Source organism: Acipenser ruthenus, chromosome 4 (assembly GCF_902713425.1).
Source record: "Acipenser ruthenus chromosome 4, fAciRut3.2 maternal haplotype, whole genome shotgun sequence".
NCBI classification, from domain to species: domain Eukaryota; kingdom Metazoa; phylum Chordata; class Actinopteri; order Acipenseriformes; family Acipenseridae; genus Acipenser; species Acipenser ruthenus.
Window position 1 is genome coordinate 86,585,821 of NC_081192.1, and position 13,832 is coordinate 86,599,652.

Genomic DNA, 13,832 nt, shown 5'->3' on the forward strand with positions numbered 1-13,832 from the left:
GACCCATATCTAAAGGAAAGGCAAGCTACAGTCTGATCTGCTAAAGACACAGCCATGGTCTGCTGTCTGTCTATCTGTCAGCCAGCCAGCCCAGTCTGTGACTGTGTTTCCTGGTTTGTTTCAGACTGCGTCTCGCTGTGTGGCAGCGCAGAGTTCCGGTGCTCGGTGGGCAGATGCGTCTTGTATCTGCACCGCTGTGACGGGCACGATGACTGTGGGGACCTCAGCGACGAGCGCGGCTGTGTGTGCGCGCCCGGAGAATTCCAGTGCCCGGACCGCCGCTGTCTAAGCCCAGAGAGGGTCTGCGATGGGCAGAGAGACTGCAGCTCTGGGATTGACGAGGCTGTCTGTCAAACTGGAGGTAAGGGATGTCCACTCCCCACTACACACCCTTATAATGAAATTGGCAAAAGCAACAACACATTTAACAAGGAAATGTTCAAATGGATCGGGGGGGGGGGGTTCTGATATGTTCATTGGTTACCAACACAGTCCAGAACTGTAATCAGCATGTCAAAATCATATAGAATCAGCTCCAAAACCAAGTATTAGTCTCCAAGTTTAGCTTAACCTTATTTTGAGCTCCTACAGGAAGCTTGTGAACAGACCTTCAGAGTAAGCAGGGTAGTACGGTAAGCAGCATTGAAGTATTGTGAAGAACTGTGTGCAGTCTTCACTGTTGAAAATCCACAAGACTCTTGCACGTAAAATGAAAGTCCCCTTTTATTTGGAAGTGTTAATCAGCACGCACAAGACAATCTCAATACAATTCCACAAATGTGACAAATGTGACAAAGTCTATACGTACTCCTCAGTGTGAGAGTATTGGACCGCTCACTAGCGCTCCTTCTCATTGACTACCCACAACCAGACACCGATCCATGTACTCTATCCGCTACTTGGGTGGAGATATGCAAATTAGCTTAATATCAGACTCTTAAAGGGGTAGGGCTATGTATTAGGCAGCGATTAATTACAGTAGACAGGTGAAGCTGCCAGCAATGATGTTTTTTTTTTTTCCAGTTATTGTGACCTGTGCCCCAGGGCAACTTGTGTGTGGCGATGGCTCCTGCCTTGGCAGAGAGAAGGTCTGTGACGGAGTGCCAGACTGCCAAGATGGAGCGGATGAGAGTGAGGCTCACTGCCATGGTGTTACCACAGAGCCTGTTGCTACGACTACACCAGGGTCACCTGGGTCCACCCCACGCACTGGCCCCAGCACTGGTAAGGATTGTTAACCCCTTATAAAAGTTTCCCACAGTAAAAACAGCAATGGTGTAAGAAAGCACAGTGAAAGCATGGTAAAGTATAGGTAAGCATTGTAAAGCACAGAGAGATACGGTAAAGCATAGCAAACCAGTAAACTATGGTAAATGCATAGTATAACCAAATGAAAAGCATAGGGAAACAGTAAAATTGTCATACAGATTTGCAGTGGTCAAGATTTATACAGGACATCTGGAGAGAGGTAGTACCTGACTGGCAGGAATGATACCAAAAGTTCAGCGACGTGCAAGGGGAGGGATTTCAGTCCTCAGATCACATATCAAGTGTCTCAGTAGATCTCCCTCTCTCTGTCTTTCACGTTTCTCACAATGTCACTGGAATATGAGTTCCAGTGCTTTAGCGGGCAGTGTAAAACTCTCTTTCTCACACTCCCTCTCGCCCAGGCCCCTGCAGTGAACGTGAGTTCCAGTGCGTTAGCGGGGAGTGTAAGCCGCGGGCCTGGCTGTGTGACGGTGAGGCTGACTGCGCGGACGGCAGTGATGAGCAGAGCTGTAACTGGACGTGCCGAGCCGATGAGTACCTGTGCCAGGGCAGCGGGGAGTGTATCCGTTACGAGCAGCTCTGCGACGGCACACCTCACTGCCGAGACCATTCGGACGAGAGCTTGGACAACTGCGGTGAGGGAAAATATCATTTAAAAAAAAATATGCTTAGGAAGAGTCATTGCCTAAAATAAACTCAATGTTCTGAAGTGTTTTCCCTACAAGAACTCAAATGTAGTTGGTTCTAATAGGTTCAAATGGGGACATGACTTACTGTTATGGATTATACACGTGCAGTACATTTATAAGTCACATCTTTTAGCAGCAAGTACAGATCATGTCATAAGCTCTCACACTCAGAATGTCATTGACAAAGAATTTGAAATGTTTAAACCATAACAGAATCTACATAAACAGATTACATATGTTAATGTAAGCTTTTTGTCTGTTTTTATTTAGATTTAATGACTTAAATGTTCAGTGACTACCTCGAATCAAGTTGAGAGTGGACTTTGTCTTGCAGTCTTTGTATGACAGACACAGCAAGAGTGTGCGAAAAATACACTTTCAACTTGATTAGAGGTAGCCACTGAACACTTAGAAACATACAGTACAGGTACTCAATTAATCCTGTTTGCAATGCTTGTTCCATGGCTGCAGGTTCCACACAGATCCCTCCGTGTCCTGGGAGTTTCACCTGCAACAACCGTGTGTGTGTGAACACCTCGCGAGTGTGCAACGGTGTGCCAGACTGTCCCCAGGGAGAGGACGAGCTAGCATGTGGTGAGTGAGAAGATAGAATTAGGACAGAGGGTTGATGGGCTACACAGAAAGTGGTGAAGGTATATGGGTAACCTTGATGCCGAGTCATTGGGCATCATTAAGACATAACTTAATAATGTTTTCAGCGCAATCAGCTACTGGAATCCGGATGAGCACTGATGAGCCGAATGGCCTCCTCTCGTTCACAACTTTTCTTACTGTATGATCTTATTATAATACATGTAAGAGTTTAAGTTCCTAAAATAAATCAGTCTCAGCACACAAGAAAGACTTTCACTGTAGCGTCTAAAGGCTGACCCACAATAACATAAATGTTTGGGAATAATAAGAAATCATGGTCATGGTTTCAGTTATACTAACTAGCACTGAAGCACTAACACCAGAATCACTAACTCACGTGTAATACCTGCTGTCTTCCAGATGCGGGCACTGTCACTACTGTTCCCCCAGGAGCCAAGAACACGTCTGCCAGCCTCTGCCCGGAGTATACCTGCGCTGATGGCAGCTGCATCACCTTCAAACAGGTCCGGACAGCAAACGTGCACGTGTCTAGAGAACTGCTAATCCAATTGTGATATTCTTAGGTTGTGACTTTCTTTAACACAAGTTATTGAGAGTGTCATAATCTGGGGCTGTTTGAGAAACATGTTCTTCTGTCTGTCCCTGCATTTTCACATGGTCATACGGAGGAGGTCATGCTGATTTAATTTTCCATGATACTGATACAGTAGTGCAGCTTTAAAAAAGATTACTGTACCAGTTAGTTAGTGGTTCAGTTATCAGAAACTATATATTGATGGCAAAATGTTGTCTTGTTATGGAGACACCTAGTGTTTGTATTGTGTATTGCACTTATTATCCTTCGAGTACACACTACCGAAAGCGTAGCCATCTTGAGTCTTGGACACAAGTAGCATAAACACCAGCAATCATTCTAAGAAAAGACTGAATCTATTTAGTCTGGAACAAAGAAGAATTAGGGGGACTTGACTGAAGTCTTCAGAATCTTAAAAGAAGTTGACATAGTTAACCTTAAACTAATACTTTAAGCACAGCACAGAAACCAGGACCAGTGGGCACACTGAAGACTAAAGTCCTGTTGTCCTGCAATAACAGGTTGCACACTGTCACAATAAATCTTGCCTATTACACCACAGTGATTCTAATAATGACTGAAGTAAATGGTGTTACAATGTGTGTGTGTGTGAGTAGTTTCTCAAGCGTGTTGCTCACGTCTTGTCTCTTCCCCCCCTCCCCACACAGGTGTGTAACGGTGTGGCTGAGTGCGCTGGTGAACCCATGGATGAGCAGGGCTGTGGGGTGTGGGAGCCATGGGGCCCTTGGGGTTCCTGCAGTGAGACATGTGGGACTGGATCTCAGAGCCGCCAGAGACGCTGCAGTCAGGAAACACTGCTAAAACACTGCTGGGGAGAGGAGGCACAGAGACAACAGTGCTTCAGTATGGCTTGTGCTGGTGAGTGGGGGGGCAGTGAGATAATGAGTGAAGGACCGGGGGTGTGGGACAGTGAGTGAGGGACAGAAAGTGTGGGACAGTGAGTGTAGCACAGTGAATGAAGAAAAGTGAGAGTGGGACAGTGTGTAAGGGACAGTAAGTATGGGACCGTGAGTGTGGGACAGTGAGTGGGGGCAGTGAGTTTAAGACAGTGAGTGTGAGACTGTGTGGACAGCGAGTGAAGGACTGTAAATGTAAGAAAGTGAGTTTGAGAGTATGCCATGGGGTTCAGCACACTGACTAAAATTTTAACTGAATTTGAAAGGCTCTCTCTCTCTCTCTCTCTCTCTCTCTCTCTCTCTCTCCCTCTTTTGCTGGCCTTCAGTGGACGGGGCTTGGTCGCCCTGGACTACATGGTCTAACTGCACACGGGACTGTAGCGGGGTGGTGATTCGACGTCGAGAGTGCATCCCTCCACAGAACGGGGGCCGCCCGTGCAGCGCCCTGCCAGGATCCTCTCCCTCAACCATGGAAATCAGTACGTCACGCGCATTCTTAATAAAGAAGAACCAATAGCTTTATACGGTTGTGACAGACTCATTTCATTTTTTTGCAAATGTGCTAAAGTAGGCTGAAGGATACATGTGGCAAAGTGGTTAGTAGTGCAGAGGTGTAGAGGTGATGCAGGGCTTAATAACAACAGTCCAACAACAGTTCAATGGTAAATAATGAAACTTTATTAAGGCTTTTAAATAATAACACTGACTATACACAACAATGTGTATAGTCAGCAAAACCCCGGAGTTTGTGTCTGTGGTAAATGGTAAGTGGTAACTTTACTGCACTTGACTGTTTTTACTGAGAAACATTGAAAGGTTGTCCTCCTAGAGTCTAACATTAGCGTCAGACACGTACATCCTTTGCTCTTTAGTTGAACTGTAAGATGTTTGTCTTTGAACCTTGAGGTTAACAGTTCGCATCCAGCCTGTGTCTCTCCATTCAATTCATTAGGCTGAGAAGCTATTTGAATGCCATGGAACTCTTGTGTTTGTAGCACAGTGACTGCACACCCTCCTCTCCTGTACAGAGCCGTGTCACCTCGAAGGCTGTCCCAACGTCACTTCCTGTCCCGGAGACCTGGAGGTGAGGTCATGTGCTCCCTGCCCTTTGACCTGCGCAGACCTGGCCATGGCTGTGTCCTGTGAGAAGGAGAGGAGCTGTTTCTCAGGTAAGGAGGTGGTCAGACCAGTTACACCTGGATCTGTGTGTTCATCCGACCGCACAAGTAGGGGTGGCTGAATCGGCTGGGTTTCAATATAAGTGGCCTTCAGTAGATTACATGTTCTTGTCACCATAAACTAGGGCTGGAGAGTGTGAGGTTCTTAGTTTTATTGGAGGACAGAAACATACCACTGCACCTTGTGTTTTTATTTTCTTATCTTTTTAAAATGTATTTGGTTTATAATAATTTTAAGACATATAACCAGCTGACCACACCTACCTTTGCATTTGCTTTGTCAGTATCATGGTTATCAAAGTCCTGTTGTGGAGAGATATTGTGGAAGTGGGCATATATGCTTCACACTTTATAGAGTTTTCCATATATCTGGAGAGCTGCTTGTCCAAAGTGATGAGACTTGCTAAGGACTTTCTTTAGCACAAGCTGTAGAATGTATCATAATCCCAAGGGCATGTTGATTGATTGATTGATTGATTGATTGATTGATTGATTGATTGTTTGATTACTCGCCCGATGCTCTGTGTTTCCAGGGTGCTGGTGCCCGGACGGTCTTGTGATGGACTCTCAGCAGCGCTGTGTCCAAACCGAGGACTGTCCCTGCGAGGTGGATGGGGTGCGCTACTGGCCTGGGCAGCTGGTCAAGGTGAACTGCCAGATCTGCACCTGCCGCAGAGGAAGGGTGGAGCAGTGCCGACACAACCCTGAGTGCTCAGGTCAGTGACAGTTCTGCTGTACTAGAACCAAACTAATTCTAGAAAATCAACTTCACACAATAATGTACTGTCTGAGAAAACTAAACCATCTACCTGCCAGTCTGTCAGGTCATATAAGGCTCTGATATTGTGCTATGTGAATTAATGTAAATTATAAATCATGAAGCCACTCTCAACCAATCAAAACACCAGATTTCAGAACATTACAGCACATCTTGTTTTGCCCTAAGTGTCATCTCATGTACAGTAGACCACCAACTGACAACAAATTCTAAAGTCCTGGATAGAGCATTGATGTTAAGTGTTATTTTCTTTTAATTTAAGTATAATTTATAATAAGTTATTGAACAGTTGTCCTTGTCTCACATGGTATAAGAGTGTTGCTTCGTTTCCATAAGAAAGGGTTGATTGTACATATAACTTAACATAACTTAATTATTATTATTATTTATTTCTTAGCAGACGCCCTTATCCAGGGCGACTTACAATTGTTACAAGATATCACATTATTTTTACATACAATCACCCATTTATACAGTTGGGTTTTTACTGGAGCAATCTAGGTAAAGTACCTTGCTCAAGGGTACAGCAGCAGTGTCCTCCACTGGGGATTGAACCCATGACCCTCCGGTCGAGAGTCCAGAGACCTAACCACTACTCCACACTGCTGCCCCATAACTTAACTGTAACATAACTTTTAAAACAGGTATAGGTCTGGTAATTCCCAAGGAAGACTGTGTCACTGTTCTTACATTTCATTGCCCTCACAGTGGAGAGATAATGAGCATGGTTAAGCTGTTGTGTCTCAGTGTCTTAGCCCTCTCTCAGCTCCAGTGTCTCTTGCTGTTGCAGTGAACTGTGGCTGGTCGTCCTGGTCCTCGTGGGGTGAGTGTTTGGGTCCCTGTGGGGTTCAGAGTGTCCAGTGGTCCTTCCGCAGCCCCAACAACCCCAGCAAGCATGGCAGCGGCAAGCAGTGCCGGGGCATCTACCGCAAAGCAAGGAGGTGAGTGCATGTCAGGCAGGGCTCTGCAGGGGCTGCAGGTGTGCACTGTCTAAAGGCATGCATCTCTCTAAAGCAGGAAGTGAGAGGGCTGTGTCTGTGCACCTGTACTGTATGTAGGCTTTACCTGCTAACCTGTGTTGTGATTGTCTTTCTTTATACAGTGTCTGTTCTGCTACCATGTTCTGTTTGTGCTCCATTTTGTTTCTTTTTTTTTAAACTAAAGAAGTGGTTAGAAATAAGGGGGTTATGGGGATTTCAATGACATGTGGGGGAGGGAGGCAGCAAAATTCTGGAAGAGGGATGGAAGAAGAGGGCAACTTCCAAGTGACTGCCAAGGCTTGCCAAGAGATGCAGTGTGCTGCCTGTCTCTGCAGTCACCATGAGGGAAACCCATTTATAAGGGTACAACAATGAATAAGTCCCACCCAGTCATTGGTAGTGAAATGATAATGTTTGGGCTACCACCTGACTTGAGGGACTATCTTACAGTGACAGTGTTTAATAGAAATTAAAATATGTATGTTATACATAAATAATGTATGGGCCAGAATATATGGTCTTTGTTTTGAATTGTACTGTGTTTGTTGTTGTAAAATGAAGCTGCTGACCATGGGCCATCATGACATGAGAGCCTGTATACAGTTGTAGTCAAAAGTTTACATACCCCAATGGAAATTTATAATTTCTAGAAATTTCCCGAAAAGAAATCATTTTAGGAAAAATCTTTTATAGCAAAAGTTTTGCTTTTGTGGACGAGGAAAAAAAATTACAAGAAATAGATTAATACAATTATTTATTTCAGCATTTTTTTTTGCAAAACTCCAAAAATGCTCATTCAAAAGTATTCAAACCCTTTGATTATATGGTAGTATTATCTACAAGGTGCTAGAAATGTCAATATGATAATGCAGAACCTAATTTTAGAAATGTCTAGAAAATGCTGGATTGTAGGTGAACATTCTTAGAGAGTATAAAAGGGTTAGTCATAGGATGATTGCTGTCATTACCAATAAGTCAATATGGGAAAAACTAAAGAGCTATCTGAAGATCTTAGGCATAAAATTAGTTATTGTCATAAAGCTGGAGAAGGATACAAGAAGATTTCCAAGCATTTGAGTATCCCAATTTCAACTAATGTTTCTATTATCAAGAAGTACAAGACTCATGGTACTGTCACAAACAACACTCCCTCGATCAGGAAGGAGGTTCTTTCACCAAGAACAAGTAGAAGAATTGTGAGGAAGGTTAATAACAATCGAAGATTGACTTGCCAAAGATATTGAAAGTGAATTGGCTGCAAGTGGGACTGGGGTTTCTATTTCAACCATAGGTTGAGTATTGCATGGTGAAGGTTTCAATGGTCGCAGGCCAAGGAAAAAGCCACTATTAGGAAAATGTCACTTAAAGGTTGCAAAATGGGATGTGAATGATGGATATGAGTTTTGGTTAAAGGTTTTGTGGAGTGTTTAAACAAAAATCGAGTTATTTGGTCACGCTGATAGTCGTTGCATTTGGTGAAAGTCTGGTGAGGCGTACAAAGAAAAGAACACCATACCTTGTGTCAAGCATGAAGGTGGTAATATCCTTCTATGGGGCTGTTTTTCCTCTAATAGCACAGCAAATTTAATTCCAATACATGGTAAAATGGATTCCATAGCATACCAAAAGATAATGGCCAATCATCTGAAACAGTCCGCTATAAAACTTGAAAGCGTTCAAAGCGCAACTGGACATTCTAACACGACAGCGATCCACAGCACACATCAAAGTGTACTTCAGAATGGTTGAAGAATAAAATCAAGGTTCTGGAATGGCCTAGTCAAAGTCCCGATCTAAATCCAATTGAGAATCTTTGGTATGAGTTGAAGAAGGCTGTGCACAAGAGAAGTCCTCGGAATTTGAATGAACTGGAACAATTTTGTATTGAATCATTGACAAATATCCTAATTGTTTAAAAGAGGTTATTATTGCTAAAGGTGCCTCAACTAGCTATTAATTCCATTTTCCTTGTCAGGGTATGAATACTTTTGAATTAGCATTTTTTGAGTTTTGCAAATAAATTGCTAAAATAAAAAATTGTAGCTTTTTTTCCTCATCCACAAAAGCAAAACCTTTGCTGCAAAAGATTTTTCCTGTAATTATTTGTTTTTGAGAAACTTCTGGAAATTATAAATTTCCATTGGGGTATGTAAACTTTTGACTACAACTGTATCATAGGAATATACTTTTCGCACATACCTATGTATGTACGTGCAGATTACAGTGATATATTTTGTTCAATACAGCATTCTGTTTTTTCAATGGCAACATACAATCTAATATATTTGTCATGTGTATGATGTGTTTGCGTGTGTCATGGGTGTATCAGGTGTCAGACGGAACCGTGTGATGAGTGCGAGTTCCACGGAGAGGCCCACACTATCGGGGACCGCTGGAAGCTTGGGCAGTGCCAGGTGTGCCAGTGTCTCCCCAACCTGACAGTGCACTGCTCCCACTACTGTCCCTACACTGCGCTGGGCTGCCCTGAGGTGAGGGCGAGGCCTGCAACATTCACACTGAGAGAGTAACATTTCATTGCAATGCATTATGCAGGGCTGTGGCAAAGTGGTAAGTGGTAGCAGGTGTATAGCAGGTGCAGTGCGGATACCGTAATTCGAAGAACACACAGACAACAAAGTACGGGTGAAAATGAATGATTTAATGGTGATAATCCAATTGTCTGATGACCCACCGGTAAATAATAAAGAGCTGGCAATACACAACAATGTGTATTGCACAGTAATGAAACAAAGGGTTGCAGTCCCGCAAATAATAGACACGGTACAAACACACACAATTAGACACACACGATCACTGTTCCAAAGTGAGTGCTCTCAGTGCTTGTGGTGAAGTACTATATAATACGTGCTATTAGTGAAACAAGTGCTGATAACAATGTTTATTCGTGACGGTAGTGCAGTGGTGATCCGGTTTCGTGCTGGCCCTCGGCGACAGCTCCGGATTTGTGTTTAGCCGTCTAGTGATAACAAACACAGACAATTACTAAACAGACAAACAAACAAAACACTCACAAACTCTTTTCTTTAATTATTTTGGGCAATCTCCCGGTCCTTCCAGTTTCCTTGCAGCAAAACCCAAGCGAAGGAAAAGATTTACAATTCTCCAGCCCCTTTTATGCGATTATGCATGACCCCTTGGTAAACGATTGCAGCTGATTCTATTGCCGGCAGCTGCTACCTCGTTTACCTTCCAGGTCAATACATTCTCGCACTGGAGTCTCGTCTTTTTCCAGGCTGATTGACTTCCCAACCCAGGGAATTAACTGCTAACCGCTACTTTGTATCCTCACAGGTCGAGAGGGAGATTTTCAACCCAAACTCATTATATTTCCGTCACAAGGGCTTAGAAGATATTCCATCGTTAAGAAGCCTGTAACTACAAAGTAGATTAAATGTTTAAACCTTTTTTTCTGTAAACAGTCATTTTCCCATTCAAACTGTCATACACATTTTCAATAAGATTTGATTTAGTATTCGTAGTCATCTTTAAACGTCACTTTTGTACTGATTCTAAATTTGACATGGTTTTCACACACGCAGCTGTAAATGATTACATTTATAGCATTAACACTGACGGTTAAACTATTTGGGATTTTTTACCTAGTCATGTGTTTATGGTGAATCATTGGGATCATTTTGAGAAAGTTTTGAGATCAGTCAGAAACTAGCAACCGGATTAACACTGAGGAGCTGAATGTAAACTGTTCTTATCAATGTGTTTGAATGTCTCCCTCCCTCTGTGTGTATGTGTTTTTGTTTCAGGGTCGGATCCTGGTTCCGGGAAATGGAGATTCTTGCTGTTACTGTGCAGAGAAAGGTAAAAACATTCTCTCTCTCGCACGCACGCACGCATGTGCTGAGACAGTGCATCGATTCACTCAGCTGTCGGTCAGTGTCGGTCCTGCTTTATTTTACTTGTCACTTTTAAGTGAGAGTAATTTAGTTATTTAATGACATGTGGGTGTGTTCCTAGAGGTGCAGTACCCACTGAACTGTACTGCATGTTTTAGTAAAGAGAGTGCAAGAAAAACTTAGAACACTTACAAACATTATCAGCTATTAAATATAAATAAAAAACATCAAATCTGTTTATATAGAATGTGTTGTGGTTTAAATGTTTAAAATGTGTTGTCTTGACATTCTCGGTGCAAGGTCTACACTCTCAACAAAGTTGTAAGTGTAGTAGCTACTAATACATTCTAACAGGGTCGTGAGTTGTCTGTCAGAAAAGATCCCTGTCCAATGGAGTTTCACCTGTCCCCTGTCTAGGTGGGAATGTCACTGGATCCCCGACTGCGACTCCGGGAGCCTTACCCATCGGCTCCATCACCACACGGCCCCCAGACTCTACAGGACCCCCAGGTTCCACTGGGCCTCCAGTAACCACATATCCCATCAATCCTGGAGGTGAGTTCAGCAATTGGCACTGTGAGATGGGGGATCTTATGATAAACATAATAAACCATGCTTGGATTGCTATTTCGAATCTGAGGCTCTGCAACAATAATCAGTTCAGTCATAATGTTTAAGATACAGGGGAGCTACAGGGTCTGGAATGTGTTGGCATCATTATTACAGTGTGTGGCGATTCCCAAGCAGACACAAAAGTAGTGAAAGCATGTTTCCTACATGCTGCTGCAGAAGCAAAATAAATAAATAAATAAATGCAATTAATAAATAATAAAATGTTTAGTGGTGTCACTGATGTATTGGTGAAGGTTGACTCTGTGTGCGTTGTGTTTATGTGACAGATGAGTGCTACAGGCCGCTGGGGTTGCAGCAGACTCTCCCGGACAGCAGCTTCACAGCCTCCTCTCAGCAGCCGGACAACCCAGCGAGTGCGGGGCGGCTCAATCACGTCAACCCACACGGGGACCTGCAGGGCTGGGGTCCCGACCCCGAGGAGTACCGCGAGCTGCTGAGTGAACCTCCCTTCCTGCAGATCGACCTCCTGTATCCGCGCAACATCACCGGTACCAACAGAGGGGTGGATGGGGGCATAGGGGGGAAAGGGGGCTTGGGGAGATGGTGGGATGGGAGGGGTGAGAAGAGCCCTGACCTACAAACATAAAAACTATCAGCTGTCTGAAATACAGAAAAATAATGTTCCATTTGAAAATGAAGCAAAAGAAAACTGCCAGAAAAGACCACACAAGTCTGTGTTCCACAACAAACAGCTTCATGACGGGTCGGAGCATCGGATAGTCTTGCTGCACCCAGCCCTAGGCTTCAGAGCTACCATCAATAACGAATACTGTTTAAAAAATCAGGAGACTGGAGTTTGAGCAATCAGGCCTTTGTTTAAATTATTTGATCTTCTCTTGCAGCTGCATTAATAACTCTTGTTATTTACACTAACTAAATAATGCCTCATAATTTTAATTCACATGCTTCAGTAATTATGTAAGTAAATCTACAGACAGGTTAAACTTAGCAGGGACCTGACGGCTCAGATTCCTGACACTGAAGTTCATTTTAATAATGTCCATAAACAAGGGGAGTTTTTAAATCCCAGACTGGGAGCAGGACTGGTGTCAAGAGTTCCTAACCCTGCCTCTGCACTGTGAAGGTTCAATGTTGTTCTGTATGACTGTATGCTTGATTGTGCAGACGTTTTGATGGGTGTTTGATGCCTTCTCTTGTGTTTCAGGTGTGGTGGTGCAGGGCGGTGGTGCCTTCGATACTTTTGTATCCAGCTTCTATCTGCAGCTCAGTGCCGACGGGAGGAGGTGGTACACTTACCAGGAGCTGCCTACTGACGCTCGTCCCCGGGCAAAGGTAACAGGGCACCCCTTGTCAATCCGTCCTGTACCGTAATCTTCTCAATATAACTAGTACCCCTTGTATAAGTCGTACACCTTGTTGGAATTTCAGTGGAGATAGACGTAGAACAGAGGGTAGGAGACACTTCTTCACACAGAGAGTGGTGAGGGCATGTAATAGGTTACCTAGCTGTGTGGTTGGTGCTGAATCACTGGGATCCGTTAAGACCTGACTTGCCAAAGTTTTGACATCAATCAGCTCCCACACTCCTCACTCCCTTCATCCCTCTGTAGATGTTCCAGGGAAACTCTGACGACTCCACGGCCGTTGAGAACAGACTCCAGAGGATGGTGAGCGCTCACTACGTCCGGATCCTTCCACACGACTTCCAAAACGGGATCTACCTGAGGGCTGAGCTTCTTGGCTGTGGAGGTACAGTTACAGCAAGACTCTCACAACATCACACAGTTAAATACAGGATTAGCAGTCACGCTAGAACTGTGCATGAGAGCCAGCAAATGCAATGCTGTGTAATATACAAAGCTCAGTGCCGTGGACCTGAGAGGTAGCTAATTCAGTACAGTATAGTATAAAGAACTCAGTACACTACAGGGGCTGGTTTTTAAAACTTTTAATCTTGATAACAGTGATCTGGATTTTGTAATCCTATATTTTGTGATCGAGATTACTTTTATCTGGATCATTTTGATCCGGTTTTTCAGAAAATGTCAGTGCTGGATTACATTTATCCAGATAACAAATAATCACAATTACGAAATCCAGTTTTTGAAGTAGACTGGTTCTTAATAGTTTATAGTTTTTTTTTTTATTTGTAGTCATTATTTATGATATAACCTAATTTGACAAAAGAAATAAGATCATGCTAATAAGGAGTAATACACAACTTTATTTTGCTTTCTATTGTTTATTTTAACAAAAATCACACAAATCACTTTTAATGTTAGTGCACATATAACGCATCAATGGAGTACTTAAGAGACGATTCGTTTGTCTGAATTATCTACGTGAGGAACCGCTACAGGGATGCA

The 13,832-nt window shown here is 43.4% G+C and overlaps 1 protein-coding gene across 1 annotated transcript in view; it reads left to right on the forward strand.

Annotated features, from left to right (window-relative positions):
* Positions 1-13,832, forward strand: part of sspo (SCO-spondin) — a 108,275-nt gene that overhangs the window by 31,852 nt on the left and 62,591 nt on the right. The window contains exons 28-43 of the mRNA XM_059023438.1: positions 125-361; positions 1,024-1,224; positions 1,671-1,904; positions 2,430-2,552; positions 2,973-3,076; positions 3,816-4,026; positions 4,391-4,543; positions 5,093-5,233; positions 5,776-5,958; positions 6,811-6,961; positions 9,330-9,489; positions 10,783-10,837; positions 11,290-11,427; positions 11,772-11,993; positions 12,671-12,798; positions 13,077-13,215. Of these exons, the coding sequence (XP_058879421.1) occupies positions 125-361; positions 1,024-1,224; positions 1,671-1,904; positions 2,430-2,552; positions 2,973-3,076; positions 3,816-4,026; positions 4,391-4,543; positions 5,093-5,233; positions 5,776-5,958; positions 6,811-6,961; positions 9,330-9,489; positions 10,783-10,837; positions 11,290-11,427; positions 11,772-11,993; positions 12,671-12,798; positions 13,077-13,215 (2,580 nt within the window). The remainder of the gene's footprint in view (positions 1-124; positions 362-1,023; positions 1,225-1,670; positions 1,905-2,429; positions 2,553-2,972; positions 3,077-3,815; positions 4,027-4,390; positions 4,544-5,092; positions 5,234-5,775; positions 5,959-6,810; positions 6,962-9,329; positions 9,490-10,782; positions 10,838-11,289; positions 11,428-11,771; positions 11,994-12,670; positions 12,799-13,076; positions 13,216-13,832) is intronic.